This window comes from Megachile rotundata, chromosome 6 (assembly GCF_050947335.1).
Source record: "Megachile rotundata isolate GNS110a chromosome 6, iyMegRotu1, whole genome shotgun sequence".
NCBI classification, from domain to species: Eukaryota; Metazoa; Arthropoda; class Insecta; order Hymenoptera; family Megachilidae; genus Megachile; species Megachile rotundata.
This window is the reverse complement of record NC_134988.1, coordinates 3,939,593-3,960,933: the sequence shown is the minus strand read 5'-3', so window position 1 is coordinate 3,960,933 and position 21,341 is coordinate 3,939,593. Positions and strand designations below refer to the sequence as shown.

General features: G+C 33.1%; 1 protein-coding gene across 1 annotated transcript in view; it reads right to left on the bottom strand.

Annotated features, from left to right (window-relative positions):
• Nucleotides 1-15,729: 15,729 nt before the first annotated feature.
• LOC100882346 (uncharacterized) overlaps nt 15,730-21,341 on the bottom strand; it is a 177,486-nt gene continuing 171,874 nt past the window's right edge. The window contains exons 6-7 of the mRNA XM_076532829.1: nt 16,545-16,653; nt 15,730-16,450 (exon numbers count right to left, since the gene is read on the bottom strand). Coding sequence (XP_076388944.1) covers nt 16,326-16,450; nt 16,545-16,653 — 234 coding nt within the window. The 3' untranslated portion in view covers nt 15,730-16,325. The remainder of the gene's footprint in view (nt 16,451-16,544; nt 16,654-21,341) is intronic.

Here is a 21,341-nt window from a genome sequence, read left to right as displayed (position 1 = left end):
ATATGCATAACTTCCACAAAAATTGATTAATAAAAAAACCGCTACGTACTTCTATAGCCAATGGTATACGGATTCTAAATTGTTTTGATTTTTTATCCCACGACTCATACATAACGAGAAATCCGTCCTCCCGTAGGAGTGTTTTTACAAAAGCTGTTTCCGTCAATCGGCTCTGTCGCCTCCATTTTGTACGAAAATGACAATCAAAAATTATTTTGTCGTAGTTCAATATGTGTTAAATAAACCCTCTGAAAAGAAATTCTTTTCCGTTTATCGTTCTTCCAAAAAAAACTGTCAAAGTTAGGCCTCTTTTTCGAGCTCTAGAGTGGTGTTACCCCTTAATTGCACTCGCGAGATAGAAGAGCGGTTTCTACCTAATTAAGGGGCTACCACCTAGTTCTATTCTAGGGAATGAAATTCACAGGTTAATACCTTTCGATAAAATAATTTATTCGCAATTATATAATTATCATAAGTTTATACTTATTCTATATTCTCTTACAATAATTATACTTATCACTTGTTAAAATATAAAAAGTATATATAGCATCCAAAATTATAGTCAAAGAATTGAGTTATGCAATAATAAAGCAAGATAGAAATGAGTCGATATTTAATAATTACGTCACAATTACATAACTAGTGAAGGAAAGATATTATGCTGTTTGAGACTAGAGAAAGTTATATTGGAATATTAGCGGCATTTAGTAATTGGTAGGTTATAGATTGCATATTATAGCGAGAGGATTAGACCTAAATACAAGTTTTTAGCGATACAATAGTTTAATAGTTTTTCGTTCTTTCAAACACATTCGTAGCACCAAAACAATAGTTCTTCACCCATAGCAGCAGTAAGACTCAAGGAGTCGTTACATTCTGGCGAGTATTTTTGTATTTATTGTTAGTTACATTTAGTTGTCTATTTATATTGAGGTATTGCTTGTCATTTCTACCCAAATTTTAGCTAAACCAAAAAAAAATTAGAAGCTGCTTTCGCTCTCCAATATTATAAAAATTGCACGCCCACTCTGAGCCTTTGTAAAACGTGAAAATTCTTTGAAGAGACACTCTCTACAAAACAATCAAGTACATAACACGTCACTCAATAAGTCTCCGGTTTAACTAAGAAAAACAAATTTTTTTTTAGAAATTCCACTTTAATCATCAATATACATTCTTTCCAATGTGATCAATTGATTCCAACGCATCTCTAACTTTTCAATTCCCTTTATATTAAACGATTTGTCTTTGCCCCCAAAATAAGCTTCAGTTTCCGCAATCACTTCTTCATTTGTGCCAAATTTCTTTCCCTAGAGCATTTTTTTCATATCTGCAAAGAGCCAGTAGTCGCTGGGGTCCAAATCTGGGAAGTACAGTGTGTGGGGAAACAATTCAAAACGTAATTCATTCAATTGAACCGTCGTGTTCATCGACTTATGACACGGCGCATTGCCTTCGTGAAACAGCAAACGCGGCACCCACTTTGAAAGCAATTTGCACATGCCCAAATTTTCATGCAAAATTGTGAAGACACTACCTTCTGATATCGTCAAGGCATCAGCTATCTCACACAACTTAATTTTGCGGCCCTTTAAAACTATTTTGTGGACATTTTTTATGTTTTCCGGAACAACTGCTGATTTTGGGCAACCAGAGCGTTCAGCATCATCGGTGCTTGTATGACCGCGTTTAAATTCAGCATATCAGTCAATGATAGTTGATTTCCCTGGTGTAGAGTCCCTATAATGCTTATGAAGTCACTTTTTGGCTTCAACAGTATTTTTTCCGATTAAAAAACAGTGTTTAATCAACACACGAAATTCTTTTCTATTCATTGTCTTCAAAATTACGAAACTAGGGGTACTAAAATGACCGTAACTTCTAAACTATTGGTCAAAATACCCTGAAATTTTGACACGTACTGTTTGAAGGTTAGTATTATTCGAAAATAACGTGGGTCTGTCACCAGTATCACCATATATGTGTCAGACCGGGGACTTATTGAGTGACGTGTTAGTACAATAAACTATAGTCGTCTGAAGTCTAATTCATTTCTTAGATACAGTCCACTTATATTCACTTATTGGAAATCTTAATAATTCCACGGAAATCCTAATGATGATCTTTTAATTATCACTTACTACTGCTGACGCTGTGACCCACCTACATCATGAGTTAAAAATATCGAGGTATACGGTATGTTTGAAAAATACACCATGAGAATGTCAGAGTGCTTGCAGAAACAGATCGAAAACTGCTTTACGATTTGCAATCTGCGACTTATTAGTTTTCGAGATATAGACAACTGAAAATTGCAACAACTTCTACAGACATGATGTAGGAATTTAGGGTGTAAAAATAGAAGGTGCTAGGAATTTGAGGATGTAACGATTTGAGAACACTGAAACTCGAAAATTCACAAATTCACAAATCTAAGAATTTAGGAACTTTAAAATGTGTGTATTTGAAAATAGAAACTTTTACAATTTGAAACTTTTATGATTTGAAACTTCAATACTTTGAGAACTACATTTTGGAAATTCGGAAATGTGAGAATTTCAAGATTTCGAAAAAATTTAAGAGTACATGTGTCATCTTATTTAGATAAAGTCTACATTGCACTTAAGTACATCAGCATATACACCAACATATGTTGTCATTTCATATTTTTAATATAACATTTTAATAAAGTACTTGACCCTACGTTAAGATATCTGTTGAGCGTAGAAATGCAAAAATCCGAAATTTAATTTAAGCGTTGGTATTATTTTCGTAGTTTTGTGTTATTTAGTTATTTGTTATAAAAAGAAATGTAATTTCAGTTTATTATGCATTTATGCACATCTTTTGCATACTCTTAAGTTCGAAAAAGACATGTAAAGGAGCAAATGAAAACCTGAGAAAAAGGTAGAATATTGGAAAATTCGTTTTAATTGGTAACCTGGTACAGTGATCTCTTTGCGTGCACAGGGGCGCTTTTGCAAACCTGAGGCCGTTCAAGCCGTGGCTAGGGGGGACGTTTACAACGGCCCCCTGAGGCCTCTACCGACCCCGATAAGGAGATGCTTGCATCTTGTGAGGGTCCGCGGCTAGCCTAAGAGTGAAGCCGCCAGGTATTCGCAATTGTATAGGCCGGAGTAAGGGAAGAGCTACATGATAGCACGGGGTTCGGACCGCTACGGCTTATCAATTGCGAGCATTCTTTCGATGACCGTCCTTTCGATCAATCCGTTTTCATTGCGCTCCTCGTTAAAAATCGTCGCTTACAATTTAGTTATTATAATTTTCATAAATAATATAAAGCTATACTATTTGAGTTGATTTAAATATTATATTGATTTCTGATTTGCAATTTTGTTTTGTTTTTATTATAAATAATTCCATTTTTGTTCTGCAATAAATATTAATTAATTAATCTCTCACCTCGTGTTTTGTTTTCGATATTTATATTCCTAACAATATCTATAATTATATTTTTTTTATTTATACAAAAAGAATAAGTGAATAAAGTTTGTCGGTACAAGAATATATTAAGAAAGTTAGAAAGTAAAAGAATATGTTAATAAAATTTGAGAGTAAAAGAAAATGTTATTAAAGTTTGGAGGTAAAAGAATATATTAATAAAGTTTGACAGTCAGGATGGAGGTCCCTGAATATAAATTCAGAGTACGTCTCCATGTTGTGTAGAAATCGCGATAATCGACAAATATAAAGAGACATTTGACAGATGACAAGAAGAGACGCTATATTAAAAACACTACACTTCATAAATGATTAATGAGGTTCGCTATTATACATAATAGTTAACTAAGTTAACTAGAAACATTTAATTCAACTCTACAATGAACTAAATAATTGCTGATTAATTGAAAACATTCGTATCGCCATTAAATTAATGAACTTCATAGACCACGCCGCAAGACGGGAAATTCTGCTCCTCGTTAGCTACAGGGATAACCTAAAAAGCAGATTTCTAGTATCTGACGGTTGAATGAGATCACAATAGAAATTAACGTTTGACACATGGTGAGACATGGCACATGGCTCTTCAGAACAGCGGGTACCTCTCAAATAAGCTGTGCAGTTTGGAGCAGACCTCGAGTGTCTGAAGGCCGGTACACAACGTTCTGATCGAGTTAGAACCTGAGAGTACTTTTGGCCACTTCCAGTGAGACTGCTCTAGCTTTCCTATTCAACCCAATCTAAACAAGTCTTGGAGAGATCGTACATGAACTCAGTTGAAGACTAATCTGCTCGTTCGATGTCCGATGCACGTATATTTATACCCTGACGAACCAGGAGCTGCGCATGCGCGTGGGCCAATTTTGCCTTTCACTTTTCAAAGCCTCGCAGAACTCAACCCTATACTATACATGCATACATCAGCCTTTTTATTTTAGAAGTAGTCGAGATTATTTTTGAGAAAAATATAATAATATAGCTAAAATGTTATATGTAAAAATGTAAGCAATCTATAACGCAAATAATTCAAATTTCCTAATACTTACGATGGAAGTTTTGCTGATTCATATTATTAGCTCAATCAATTGTTTTCGCCAAACGCATATATGAGTTCTTCGGCCAATTTGATGATTTACGCAGAACGCATATATGCGGCGGTAGTTCGCAAAGAGATAGATTCATAGAGTATGCGACGAAAAGACTCGATATATGCTATAAAGATAGAGCCCATCTGCCGCAAATTTGGTAATTCCCGCGTCGTGGACTCCGTTTATAGGTTCTTAGATCCATGACTTCCACATGCGAACGAAGTCGATTCAATTTCATTTATATCAGAAACGTTACGAAATGAAGATGCAGTCGTTACATTTACGCATATTGCCAGATATATCTATAATGGTTCGTATTCTTTCTCAGGATTTATTAATTTCCAATACGCCATACCACAATCAACTGGTTATTGGCAGGAACGTTTACTGAGGTATTTTTAATTTTGCGCCGCCTCCGAAAAAGTTGAAATGTATTTAATATACTACCTAACGAGTAAATAGGTTTCATTCATATCTGTGACGTAATTGTATGATTGAATGAAATAGAAATTACTTCATTAGGAAATAGAAATTATTTTATACTTTTTAGTGCATTTCGAAGTCGGTGTATTTTTTTTCTGAAAATTATTTTATTTAACGCTTTTTAGTGGAATGGGGAGAATTGTATAGGATACTGTGAGACAGTTCTTCCGGGCTTTTTTTGTCTGCGTAAATGCCATGAGCATAATTAAGTAAAAGACAACATGGATATTCGTTTTCCAATTTCTTTTTTCGCTAATATCTTGAAAACTAAAGCTTTCCGTCAATTATGCATAAGGAAAAACTTGTTCAGAATCATGCCACTAATAACGTATTAGAAGGACATTAAAATCGTTCGAAGTTGGTTTCAAAAGTTAACAACAATTGTCGCTAATATCTCGAAAACAAAAGCTTTCCGTCAATTATGTAAGAGGAAAAAGTTGTCCAGATCCACGCCTCTAACAACATATTCGAAGGACATTAAAATTGTTCGAAGTTGATTTCAAAAGTTAATAACCATTTTTTTCGCTAATATCTCGAAAACTAAACATTTCCGTGAAATTTGTATATGAACAAAATTGTTCAGAATCATGTCCGTGATAAGATATTGAAAGCGCACTAAAATCGAGAAAAGTTTATTTCAAAAGTTGCCGGTTATTTTGCAATAACAACACTTTGTAATTAAAAAATGAAAAATTTTTTGATAATGGTACCAATGGGGAGTCAGAACCTACCATATGCAAAAGGTTTCGTTCCGATCGGTCCACCCAGCTAGGCGTAATGCGCGAACATACATAGAAAAAAGAAAAAAGTTGCCGGTTTTTTTGCAATAACAACACTTTGCAATTAAAAAATGAAAAATATTTTGATAATGGTACCAATGGGGAGTCAGCACCTTCCATATGCAAAAGGTTTCATTCCGATCGGTTCATCCAGCTAGGCGTAACGCGCGAACATACATAGAAAAAAAAAAGAAAAAAAAAAATATACCGATCGAATTGAGTAACCTCCTCCTTTTTCGAAGTCGGTTAAAAATAGCTATACAAGCTTAGCCTATGTTCGGCTCTGCAAAGGTTGACATGTTCAAGAAAAGTTTTTAATTTTGCGCCGCCCCCGAAAAGGTTGAAATGTATTTAATATACTACCTAACGAGTAAGTATGTTTCATTCATATCTGTTACGTAATTGTATGATTGAATGAAATAGAAATTACTTCATTAGGAAATAGAAATTATTTTATACTTTTTAGTGCATTTCGAAGTCGGTGTATTTTTTTTCTGAGAATTATTTTATTTTGAAAGGGGTGCTAATGCACTTTGGGTTGAAATTATTTATAGCCAAATATATTATGGTACAATTTTAACTATTGCTGATTTCTTCTATTATCACCTTGTAAGTTCTAGTTCAGTTTCTAATAAATACTCAACAAAATTGACACGATTCTCATTTTAATATCGGTGCAAAAAAGCCCTTAATAATTTCACTATTATTTGAAATTTAATTACGAACTGCTATTTATTGTATTTAAAAAAGTATGGCTTTGAATGATTTCTACGAAAATTATAATTCTGATGCATCTGAATATGAAACTAGTAATAATCAGAAAATCAAAGTACTGATCCAGGTAATCATACAATTCCAATAAAATCCTCTTTTCCAAGGAATTTCATTATTTTCATTATGTTCCGAACGTGCGTCGGAACACAATATGCGAGGATTTCGTAGGTAATATATGATGGGTCCGGGTCTAACAGTTATTTTTGAAAGGCAGATTTTTAGCCATCGACGGCAATTTAGTTTTACATTTTTTCGAACAATGCCGAACAACGTGCGTGTCACCTGGAGGGAAAACCCCGGCGTTGTCGGCCTTCGCGATCCTCCCGTACTCATCGGTATTTTTTCCCACCCTCTTCAAAAAAAGGCGCGCTCAGGGCGCAAGAGTGGGTGGGCCCAAGTCAAGAGGCATGTTGATTGGAAAATCAACGTGTCTAATGAGAACCAATCAACATGCCTCCTTGCACTTCCGACTTTTCGAGGAAGTAACGACGAAACGTCTCGTCAGATTTCAAATACAAGTGATCCGAGTCGGACTTAAAAATAAACAGAGTAGTGTCAATCGCATCGGACACAAAGTTAATCTAGCGCAAAGTCATCTAAGTCGGACTTAGAAATTTTACGAAAATCATTCGTTACGGATTTAGTAATTTTTACAAGTCAACCGTTTAGGACGGCTTTCCGAGTCAACCGTTCGGACTCATATTAAAATATTATTCTTAAGATTAATTCCTTTTGTATAAACGTGCGCGAGTCAGCACACATGTTTACTGAAATTTAACCCGTGAGAATTGGTAATGAAAGAAAATCTTGGAAGCCGGATCTCAATATGAAACCACTTCGGACTAAAGTGATTAAACGAAATTTATTATCCGTTTAATTAACAATAATTTTACATAAACGACATATATGTAGATTTAATTCCATAATTAGATATTAACTAATGAAAATAATACATGAATATGATTGCTGATGGATAGATTGATTTTTAGTAAATGAACACCCTTTAGTCTTATTCGCTAAATAACAATTTAGAATTTTTATTCTTTATTAAGAAATTTTCTGTTTTTGTCTAACAAAACTAACAATATCGCTCATTAAAAAGTGTCAAATAGTTCAAAAGTTCACTGACATGATATTAATACTATTATATAATGGCCGCCTACGCTGTTAAATGTCGTCAGAGCCCGGCAATATTTCTGATGAATTAATTTGAAAAAGCTTTATGTAAATTCACGAAACAAATCAACGTGTGCGAAGAAACATATAAAACAAACATAAACAACAATTGCAACAAATTTAATATTTTCCTTTGTTTGATAATTTATTAAAGCAATCACCTACGTTCATCGATCGTCACACATGTTGTGTCAACGGCCATTAAAGTGTTAAAATATACATATAACCTAGAATTTTTATACCACTGATTTATTTTCTGTAACATGACACTTGGTAGAAATTAGGTCGGTAGGCGTGGGCAAACAAATACATTAGTTTACATAAAATACTAATTCATTTGTACGATATTACACACATACGCATCGATTAAGGACACTCTTCAAAGTCGGTTAATTACATGTTGCTATATCACATCTCATTTCGTAACATGGAGAGTGAATTATAATAACGTAGTTTTTATACTAATAGTAAACGTGTCAAAACACGTGCATGTAAAATGAAAAATACATGCTTTCATTTACTATTAATTATCCATTTTTAATTGGTTAGAAGTTACATAACGATACAATAAAGGAAATTTTATTATCACATTAAATGGAAGAAAATAAAAGGAAAATTCATAGTCACAGGGATTGTGATATGAATTGTATTCTTTTTCGCGCTTTTTTCATAATTTTTCTACCATTTTTGGAGCACAAAATTGTCTATTCCTAATTTTTCAGAGTAGAACATACATAGTTAAATAATAAATTCTCTTATAAAATACTGACAATAAATTAAAAGATTACAATAGTTAAAAATTATTATTTACTGAAAAATATGTTGTCATTGCTAATAACTTATTCTACCATTCCTATCATTGTTAACAAAGCTATCATTCTTCTAATTATTTATTATCTAATTTAAGATGTCAAAGATGTCATGGTTAAAAACGTTTTTAAATAAATCATTTAACAATATGACACAAGTTACAATACAACCACAAATATAGGACATCATATTAAAAAAATGTATCGATCAGCAAAATCTTTTAACATTTATTTTAAATATTCAAAGAAAAATAAATAAACCGAAAAAATAAAAACAAAATATCTTTGCTTTCTAGAAAGCATCGCGGTCTCGTTAAACGCGTATCGTTAAACATTATATTCTTGTACCTTTCGTGGTAACCTAAGAAAAATTTTGAGGTGATCAAACAAATTTGTTCTCACTATACAGATTATAAAAGAAGATGTAAATGAACAGAAGTAAACAGAAATACTAAGACGCTTGGGGACAGAAGAAATCGGAAAGCTCGTATTTTATGTTTCCTTTTGCCCGAACATTCCATTGGTCCGTCTGGTTCTTTGACGCAGACGATTTTAGCACCGCTGAAACTCAATTATAATTGCAGATGCTCCTTTTTCCTACGTTTCCAAGTTTCATAAGAAGATTCCGTCCCGAAAAGACTCAATGCGTCTAGACACGAAGGATATTTTAGTGGTCTATCCTGCTTTCGAAGTCTATTCAAGAATTATATTTAATCATTTTCTAAGAGATTTCTATACTTATAAACTAATAAGCAACGTGAATATGGACAGCTTCAATGAGTAGTATTGGTAGAATTTGTATTCTGTGGAACAGTGTTCCAATTACGGGATATGTCTTCCAATTATACAAAAAACGTTAAAACACTTTGTAGAATCATGTATTAATTAACACTGATGATTAATGTTTCAGATGAAGTTGAATGGTTTTGAGGGGGACATATGCTGGTGGTATATTTTTTTTGTATGTGGACATGTAAAGAACATATGAATGTCATTAAAGTTTTTTTAAATGGAATCATATATTTTTTATTACATCAGTTGATACTCCTTCATATTCTTTACGAAAGGTATTAATTTATTTATGTGAAAAAAATCATTAGTTTAGGAGATATTTTAATTTTAATATCTATTTACAGAAAAGGTTCAATGTGGCGACCATTTGCATCAGAACACTTTCTGAATCGAGAAATTACGCAAATCTTGATGGCAAAATGTGGTGAGCCACCCTGTATAATGCGCACATAGATGTTAAAAATAAAGTAGGAAAGTAAATGATCGATTAAATATAATATTATAACGTTAACATTATAACGTTGTTATGTTACATTAAATATCACATTATACACATTCATTTTCTGTTCACCCTTGATGGCTATATTTTCCTGAGGAAACCAGATTTTCTCTCGACTGTACATATGATTTGGTTTTCGTCTATTTTACATTCGTTCAACGATAGAGGATCATAGTGGGTTGCTAACAGCAAACGGACAGGCCAAGTTGGACGAAAAAGGATGATTCAGGAAAGCAAATTCGGAGTTGTGGTAGTTCGTGTTTAGGTTGGTGGATACAGTACGTGCTGGTAACGTCTCCGATACCGAGTCTTCCAGCACGTACGCGCGAATCTAACCACGGTAAACACGTATACGAAATTTCCTTCAACCTCTGAGTACGTGTTTCCCTGAGTATCCTTTTTCGCGATGAAAATCCGACCTCTGTACTCCGCAATACGCTTCAACGTCCCTTCCAGGGAAGGTGACGAAGAATACAGTGACCCATTAACCTCTTAGCGCACTTTTACGAGTTCCATTCGTGCGCACCCGCCGTTCGATAAGTCTCACTCGACTCTTGAATTCGATTCAATTTAAAGTTTGTATTCAATTATAACTTGTGTAATCATATAAAATTTACATAACATTTTGACTTTTATTTTCCTTTTAATATTGTATTAACCCTTTCCACTCGAAAGGCGACTCATACTCACCGTCTAGATAAATGCAATTTGAAATAAATATTCTTCAACTGAATCTATAGTCTTATATATATGGTGTATAAATGTAATGAAGCAGACAATTAATAATAGGGAAATTGTAATCTTAAATGAATTCATCAAACTTTTAAACAAAAAAGTTGTAGGGTTAATATCCGACAACAGTAAAAATACCCAAATACATCGCAAAAATATTGGGACATTTAATTTTCTACAATGCTTTTACGTAAAAAATACGTGTGTAATATAAAAATTTTAATGTGTTAATATTTTGACGGGCAGTCCTTGTGTTTAGTTACTTGTTGTAATCAATTGAACGTGGTAACTATAATTTTTTATAAATAATTTTACTTAATGCAGTTTCTTTCCCTTAATAATCTCTGTTTTCACTCTTTCCTTGAGGTAACTGGTGTTTGTCAAACCTTCCTGTCTAGATAATCCAGTAAATTTTCAATTGGATTTAAACCCGGTTATTGTGGTGATAGATGTAACAGACAGGAGCAATTATACTGCAGATATTCCAGAACTATTTTGACATTATTTTTCGGGTCATCATCTTGATAAAATTTAAATATGTTTCCAAGTGCAGTCATACTCCTTTTTAGGTTTTGTTTCAAAATATCTAAATACTTATTTTATTCCATATATTCATTTACAAAAATCAACTCCCCATCCCATTTCGACAAAATACAGCCCCAAACTAAAACACTTCCACCTTCACGTTCAATTATTGAATTTGAATCTCTAAAATTAAATTCTTGATTTCGCTTACGCTACGTTATTTTTCGTCTACCTGGTCCAAATAAATTAAAGTTCGACCCGTTTGGCGAAAAATGTAAATACCGGGACTTCGTTTCCGAGATATGAAGGATTAAAAATTATCGGCATGCAAAAGTTCTCAGCATTCGCGTGTGAATAATAGGTTCGTACTGAAATAACAGCAAGTTTTAACTGTTGTTGATCAAAAAATATTGATATACGTTTAAAATGAAAATTCTATGTTATGAAACTTTTCATTGCTCATGTGGAAACATTTGATTGCTGACATAATAACGATATTTAATTGTAGTGAAATAATTTTTGTGTCTTTACTATTATAGATGTTGTATTCCGGGAAAATTAATAATGTTGTTGTGTACTGTATTGGTAATAAAACGTTTTATGATATGTACCATAATAATATTTCAATCGTTAACCTCTTAGGCACGGCGGTACTTTATGTGGCGCTGCTTCTGTATATGGCAGAGCTCGACGGGAATTACTACATGTGTAACAATGCTCTTGTAGCGAGTACACTGGATATTTTCTTATTAATAATTTTGTTATAAACGAGCGACGATTGAGATATAGGAGAAAGTTACTCAGAACGACGACCTCGACAACGTATACCAAAATCATCGGGTTCCTTCTGTCAATATTCACTATCTTTTGCTTTCAATATCCTATTATTTGTTGACCTCATGTTTTCATCATATGCTTTTTCTTTGACACCTTAATCCATCCATACTCAACCTTCTTTTTCTCGGGCCATACAACACCTATGTCACACGGGTCGTAGGATTATTAACCTTTTAGATATAGCGGAACTTTAGGTAGCGCTGCTCGTCTGTACGGCAGAGTTCGACGCCAATTACGCGTAAACAGCACTACAATATGTGACAATGCTGTTCTCCACGCGAATACATTGGAATGAAGTTTCTGACGATTAAATTAATTTTTCCCAAAGACATGATACATATACTTTAACCTTCATAATTTACTTCTGTAGAAAATTCACGAAATATGTAACTTCCAAATGTTTCGAATATCGTGTATAAGTCTAAAGAGGTGCTCCCATGGTGCCTAAACTACTTGGTACCTTTTATTTACATGGAATGTACTTTTGTGAGATTTGTTAATACTCTTATAAAACGCGGTGAAGGCAAAAAAGTGCGAATCAAGACATATGAAAAAGATTATTCAATTGAAATAATGAGTGTGAGTCAGTAGAGTGAGCCACTATAGTGGTGCTACATAATCTACGATGACATTCGTGAAAGTCACTATAGTGGATTGTCGTGCAAAGAGGTGGTATCCGCGAAAAGCATTATAGTGGCGCGTTGTGCCTAAGAGGTTAATTATGACTGTTAGATACGATGAAGCTTGTTATACTAATGATATTTATCTACATATTGTGCTGAGCTTGAAATAATGTATTTCTTCATGACCTACATGAAATGGATAACTCCCAAATTTATATATTACCAAATATTGGAAATGTCAAATTTGGTGATTTATACATTCATAAGTTATAAATAATAGTAAATATGTAGTAGTAATTTTGAAATTTACAAATTAACGAGGTCATAAACGTTTATTTCTGAAAATTTACGGATTTACAAACTTCGAAGTAAACAACTGCTATCCAAATTTCCAAATTTTCTAATTTACTACTTTCCAAGATACTAAATTTCCGAATTTATAATTTTCTAATGTTCGAAGTTTGCAAATTTACTACGTACCAACCCAAATTTTCAAATGTACTACACCAAGGTTCCAAATTGTGAAATTTACTGGTATCCAAGTTTCTAAATTTAAATTTACTCCTTTCCAGGATACCAAAATTTCAAATTGACTATTCTCTAAACATAAAAATTTTTCAATTTACATCTTTCTAATTATGTAAATTTACAAATTTACAGTCAGTTAAACATTTTTAAATATTAAAGTATGAGGCTAAGTTTGGAGCAGATTTTCTCTCAAAAGGGATTGTGTCATTTTTAACATAAAATTAAGGATCTCATAAGGCTAATCACGAATATATATGCCTCCTTTTGAACTTCGACCCCATTCTCTAGAAAATCGGATGCAAAGGTCCGTTTCCAACAAATGACGCACAATCAATTTGACCCTTTTGAAATGCGAAAATGTCCAGTCTAACTCACAATTGACCAGAAAGTAGTCATAATAGAATATCATCATTCCATCTCAACGGTGTTTGAAAATTTTCAATCTTTAAATTTTTAAATAACAAATTTTAAAAAGTTCCATCAAACCCTTATATATTGAAGGTTTTAATGTACGAATTTTGAAAAATTCAAACTACTAAATTTTAAATGATAAAATCTGTAACAGACGCATTTTTTAAAATTCAACATATCTGACTTTTAAATCTTTAAATTATAAATTGATCAATTTATATATTTTAATGCTTTTAAATATTCAAACCTACAGGTACATAAATTTCCAAAAGTAAAATTACCAAATTTCCAAGTCAGCAATACAGAAACTATGGACAAGTGACCCAGTCATCCAAGAATCTCAAGAAGCCTATACCAGATCAAGCCAAAAGAACAATTCAATAACAATAATATGAATTCTTTCCCACATTGATATAACTGGCAATGAAAAAGCAGACCGCGCAGCTAAAGAAACAGCCAACTCAAATACCCCCAACCACCTCGACAACAGCACACATCTGGAAACATTACCTACTCTCCACTCTTAAAGAAAAAATTAAAGATTTTTGGAACAAAGAGTGGAATGCATTAACAAAACCCGGTATAAAATTAATAAAAAACGACTTTTACGAAAAATTCATTACCTGGAAATTAGGCAGACCAGACCAAGTGATAGTATTTCGAATTATTATAGGCCACACTAAACTGACCCATCAACACCTCCTTCACAAAGCAGACCCACCAATATGCGAAACGTGCAATGACCACCTCACAATTGAACATATCATCATCCACTGCAGAAAATATATCCCAATCAGGCAACGGTATAACATAAAACCAACCCTAAAGGACAATCTGAAGGACAACACATCGATCCAAAATCTACTACAGTACCTCAAAATGACTAAATTGTACAACAAGCTCTAATAATGTACTCTCCGAGTCGCTAATAACCCTTAGCGGTTGATGCGACTTTAAACAAATAAATGAAAAAAAAAGAACTTCCAAACTTTCAAATACGCGCACTAATGAATTATGCACATTAAGAAATTTTTAAAAATTCAAACTAACACATTTTCAAAATATGAATTTAATAATTTAGCTTTTGAATATAAAAATTATTTAGTTGTTGACTATACAATTTTTTAATCTATAAATTTGTAAACTTCAAAATATTCAAGTTTGATAAATGTTAAATTTACAAGTTCACAAATTTACTACGAAGATTCTTTTATTTCATCGAATTTAGGCGTTGAAAAATATTTATGTCGTTATGATATCTTGTGTTTTATTCGGGTTTAACATCACCTCGTGCGCAGATTAAATTTATTGATTTATACAGATATATATTTCATTTAATAAAACTTGTTATGCACTGCTAATAAATTCTACATTTATCAGCTTTCATATATTCAAATGTAGAAATTTTAATGAAATTGAAATTATCAAATGTATCATTTTCTAAACACATAAATTTAGAAAATTTTAAATACCATATTCAACTTATCAAAGTCACAAACAGAAAAAGGTTGAGACTATTTAGTTTTTAAACTCTTCGATATTTTAATTTTTAAATTTGTCGATTTCAAATAATCTAACTAACAAATTTACAAATTTATAAATTTAAAAATTCATCAACTTTGCAAGTTTGCTTGTCAAGTACTAAAACTTAAAAATTTTTGAAAATTTAAGTGATCAAATTTTAAAAGTTTTGAGTTTATTTACACGTCAAATATTTAAGATTCCGTATTTTCAAAAATTTAAATGAAGAAAATTTAAAATTTTTTAGTTTATAAGTTTACTCGTTCTCAGATTGAAACTTTCAAATTTTTTAATTTACAAGTTTAGTTGTTTTTAAATATTCCAAATTCTGCAAAATTTAAATTATGAGACTTCAAAATTGATTAGTTTTTATATTTGAAAAATTTCATATATTCAAATTTTTAAATTTACAGGTTTACAATGTTACAAATGCCAAAACTCGCAAGCTTTCAATTTTGCATGTTTACAAACGTACGATTTCTAAAATTCATAAATTTTCAAACTTTCATAAGTAAAGATTTTAAAACAATAAAAAATACGCGTTCCCTATAACTTTATAAAATTAATATTTGCCTTTAATTGTATTATATTTGAAACATATCGATTTTCCATAAGTCGTGCATTTTCCTTATTAGTTTAAAGTAAAATTTATTTCTAAAAATGATGCCAATTATTTGAAGAATAAGTATGTATTTCCAAAATTTAACTAATTAAAATCGTTGAAAGTTATTTGTTTTTTTCTTCAACTTCACTGCATAAAATACAACATCTGGAATCATTCATCATTTCGTATATTCCTCATAATCTTTCGATAAAACATTTGGGATCCCATGTTTAAATAACATTTTCTTATCATGTTTATTTGCAGAACATGCTGGTAAAGTTTTAAGTAAATTGGGGCACACTGTGGCATCGAAAAACAAAGCAGTCCGAAGACATTTTGCACTTTTGTTATAATTTTTTAATAAAGTGTCTGAAACTCTATGTGAATATGCTATTTTTTCTTATTTTTGGTATGTTGGTAAAGTTGAGTGGTAAAAACTGGGGCAAATACAGCTACGTACGAAAAAATGTTATTCCACATTTTTAACATATTTTTTCATTTTTCACCATTCAAAACACACTGTATACACAATACATTTGTAATGAACAAATTGATATTTTTATAATTGTCCATAAATCGAGCGGTGAGTTTCTTATCGAATTTTCGTTATCGTCCAAAGGCTTTCTCCCATCCGATGCACCGCAACTTCCCTCTATGATTTACGATCTCGAGCGTTCTACAGCTAAATCACCATCTTCCATCTTCCATGAAACTTGGCTCGTTTTGCCACCGGGAACCATCTTCTCCTGGATGATTTTCCCAGTGTCCTCGACATCGTCTCCAATCCTTCTGCTTGCCAGGTATTTCCTTGAATGAGAAATTAGGTCAGTTGCGAATTATCCACAACGTGCTGCAATAATCGCTGCTTTGTCGCATTACTCTATTTCCTACAGCTACGTACGGAATATTCGAAAAATTAGCCACTGCAGTAGAATGTTGGTTGTTGCACGAAAACCGATCTGGGGCGGCATGCGACCGTCGAGAAACACGCGCGAAATGAGGTAGCTAATCTGTTACATAAGATCTTGAATTTACAATACGATATAATAGGTGCTATTGTAAGCTACATTATTATAGCAGAACACGGGTGTTGAATGATCAAGCGATTAGCTGACTTATCTCACAAAGTGCATATTGATTTTAGTTAAATTGTAAAGAAAACAATGATATAGGACTTTGTTTGGAGACGTCGCCGAGAAGTGTCTTTCTTTTCTGCCGAAGTGCGCACCTGGGTTCGCCGGCATTTCGCGGTGGTTCAAATACTTATTAATTGGCGTTTTACTTGGAATTTCAGAGCATGTGCCACGTGCCGCTTTTGCCACGTGCCATTTGCCACGTGTACATTTCTTAGAAAAATTAATTATTTATCGTCTTCGAGTGCGACCGATCCCGCTGACAGCTAGCCGGAGCGCGGAGCAAGCAAGCTCGTCCTCGCCCGGGTTCTCACCTCTCCCGAACGGAGTGGCCCCCGGTGTTTTGGTGAGCACAACCACTCCCGGGCGGATTGGTTACCCCCGGTGCTACGATGGTGTTTTTCATGCCGAAACACTCATGATGTTCGACGAATACGGCCACAGGTTTCCCCGTGCACGTAGGGCTTCGAAGCATGGAAACTCGCCATGCCTGCTGCTTTTGACCAGTCGCCCCCGAAAACCCTGCTAAATCCGTTAAATCTTCTGTATACTTTTAAATTTTCATTCTATGCTCTGAAATGCCTTGTTCGACTAGTTCTATCCGTAACACATAAATTATGTACAATCTCTGGCCATCGAATTGGAACCACTATAAATTTTCAGCATTTTGCACGTTTTCTGGAAAATTAAAAGACCTGTTCAAATTGTAATCCTATAAATTATTAGCTACTAACATGATGCACTTCTACTGTACATAACATTAATAACACATGTCAATACCTTGCATTTTCTCCTTTTCATCTGATCACAGCTTTCGGCATGCTCTGTATACATCGTATGCTTTATATTTTCGTTATTTTCCCAAATTCCTGTAATTCTTTTCAACTCGGATAATGTGCTTGAAGAGTGGTAAACTAGTTTTTTTATTAGGCTGTAGACATTTTCTATGGCGTTCACCTAACTTTATCTCGCGCGTTATCGATACTCGAGTCTGACGTAAACGGTTGCACAGCCTTTAATCGTTCATTGCGCACACAATTTATTATCACGATAGTAACAAATTGTTATATATATATCGTTATCAACGTTTTTAGTAATAATTTTGCACGACCTAAGACAATTTGCAAATGTGGCTGTATCGTCGAAATCTGTCCAACATGGAGAAATTTCGTGTTTCAAGGAATATATGAATTCGATTGAGGAAGAGGATAAATAAAAATTGTTTAGACACAATTGAGCCTGAAAAGTCGTGATCGTTTATTGGCTCTATCGATTCGAATTAGGGGAAAAAGCCTTGCGGCATAAAAAACCCCTTACAAAAAATGTGTTCGTTAATGATTCAACGGTGAAAATGTGTACGAGTATGTGTACGTTGTGTTGATTGCGTATTGAATGAGAATCGTTTTGAGGAGAACAAGGTCTCGCTCAATGTCGTTCGATTTGCGGAGAACAGAGTCTCGCTCAGCGTTGTTCGTTTTGAGTGATAATTCACGTTGCGTGAGATTATTCACAATGATCGAGTTGAGAATGTAGGACTCACTCGGATCATGTTGATGTGTACGTTTAACCACCCTACCGTGGCCTGTTCGAGGGTGTAGGGCTCGCCCGAACAGTGTACAGTGTATGTACGTTAACCACCCTACCGTGGCCCGTTCGAGGGTGTAGGACTCGCACGAACAGTATACAGTGTGTGACTTAACCACCCTACCGTGGCCCATTCGAGGAGTGCAGGGTCTCACTCGAATGGCGTCGTGAATGATTTCCGAACCACCCTGCATTGGCTATGCTACGTCGCGTTACGCGGAAACTTCTAAGTCACGATTGACTTTTTCGACTCTCGTTCCGAACCGTGTAAGCTTCAACGTTCGACTATATTTTTGTTGTACGAAAGATCGCCTAAATACCCTCGCGTTTCCGAAAGTAACGGTCAAGAAAAACTCTATGCTTTTTGTTCGTCAAAAATTGTTTAAGCGAGAGGTACAGCTGTAGCTGGTTTATGACACGTGCATGTCTACGGTAAGATTCGTTCGGGCCGGATGTGATAGACAATAGGGTCCCCGGTGACCCGTATTCCAAAGTAAAAACTATTGATGATGGCTTACGCGCCGAACCGCTTGGGCCCTGCAATAAATCGTTTAACCGCGGCAAAGGTTTCGGTTCGCGACCGAACAGTGGCAATGTTATAGCCATAGAAGTGAAGTTTTGGTACGTGGTCATTAATAAGCAATGGGAACATGTAGAATTAAATTACCTTTTAAAAATGTAATTTTTTAGCTATAATATTAATATCAATTTTCTTATTATTATTTTTCATTGTCGTCCCTATTAAAATTTTTATTTGTCGATATTATATTTGTAATGCATGTAAAAGAGGATCGTTGACATAATTCTGTTGTTTAATAGCGATTTTATCATATCGCACGTTTTGACGAGTTATCGTGTTACGCAATTCTTATTATTATTAATTGTGCATTAATATTCGCGTAGTTATTTTCGTTTATTCACTGAACGCAATAACAGCTTCGCTAGCATTATTATTATACAATATTATTTTCCTTTTCAAATTGATATTATTACTACATACTATTGCTTTTCGATGGAAATTCCTGCTTAATTATGTTCTATTACTTTCCTTTTAAAATTCTTATTATTACGCACTATTATTTTCTTATTAAAATTCTTTTTTTTATTATACACCATTAATTTCCTATTAAAGAATGCTATCATTATTACTCTCGATCATTACTGCTTTCATTATTCTCTAATTTTGTATGACCTAAGACAATTTTTCATATACGACAATGTTATAGTCGTAATAGTGAAATTTTCGTATGTTGTCCTAATACGGTGGCGGGGGATTATACAATAGATTAATATAAGGAACTTATAAAACGGTCTTTTGACTGATTTAATGGTTTTAGTATTAAATAGAACTGTGTACTGTTTCTTATGTAGATCGATAACTGGAATAACTCCGTAAAAATGTTTGAAGTGCAACGGTGGGACATTCGAACATATTATAATAACATTCTACATTTGAATACTTATATTAAAATACATTCTTGACATAAAATGTCAAATATTCCGCGACGTATTAATATTTCGATGATGTTGAGTTAGTACTTGTATATGTAGAATAATAAAGGTGCCAATCTGTCTAACAAGATTGCATTAAAATAAAAACGCAATTGAACTTAGCGTGTGTATCGGTGTATCCATATAAAAAATAAGGTCACAGAAAGTTAAGGCGTGTTATACCAAACTATTTTCAATTTTTATTTAGAAAAGGGGCAGTTATCTGCCCCAGTTTCCAGATTCCCCTTTTGAAATATTGAAATCATAAGAAAACATGTCTTCTAATAATATTCGATTTTTTCTTGTACATTTGTGTAACTTCACTCTCTTGTTCTATAATATCATGTCATACTTCTGTCGCACATTATAGTCTAAATGCGGTAAACCAGACTCGTATTTTCCCTACAATCGAATTTTGAATTCTATTTTAATCGAAATCTGAACAATGAACGATTACTGAATGCAAGCTGTACCTAACATTTTAACTTTCTTTGTTTGTTCTAATGTTATAGCAGTAATCAGTTAGCTTTGAGTGAGGTAGTTGTTTGTAAAAGTATATATTCACTTAATATTGTGGCAATAATTAGTTAGCTTTGCTTGATCCAATATGTTTAGAAAGCACATTTTTTGCTTGTTTCGGAAAGTATTTTTCTTAGCGTTGTAATAATAATTAGATAACGTTGAATGACGCAGGTAACATTACAGCATCAAATTATAGATTAAAGAAAATGGTACGTTAAAAATTTGACAGTATTCAAAGTATAACATATCTCATATATGAAGAAATATAAAATGTCTAAAATATTGTAAAAGATTGTAAAAATAATAATATTTTTAATGATAAAATAATTTTCAGAAAAAAAATACACCGACTTCGAAATGCACTAAAAAATATAAAATAATTTCTATTTCCTAATGAAGTAATTTCTATTTCATTCAATCATACAATTACGTAACAGATATGAATGAAACCTATTTACTCGTTAGGTATTATATTAAATACATTTCAACCTTTTCGGAGGCGGCGCAAAATTAAATAACATATTCAAAATAATCTTTTAATTTTGTGTCGCCTCCGAAAAGGTTGAAATGTATTTAATATAATACCTAACGAGTAAATAGGTTTCATTCATATCTGTGACGTAATTGTATGTTTGAATGAAATAGAAATTACTTCATTAGGAAATAGAAATTATTTTATACTTTTTAGTGCATTTCGAAGTCGGTGTATTTTTTTTCTGAAAATTATTTTATTTAACGCTTTTTAGTGGAATGGGGAGAATTGTATAGGATACTGTGAGACAGTTCTTCCGGGCTTTTTTTTGTCTGCGTAAATGCCATGAGCATAATTAAGTAAAAGACAACATGGATATTCGTTTTCCAATTTCTTTTTTCGCTAATATCTTGAAAACTAAAGCTTTCCGTCAATTATGCATAAGGAAAAACTTGTTCAGAATCATGCCACTAATAACGTATTAGAAGGACATTAA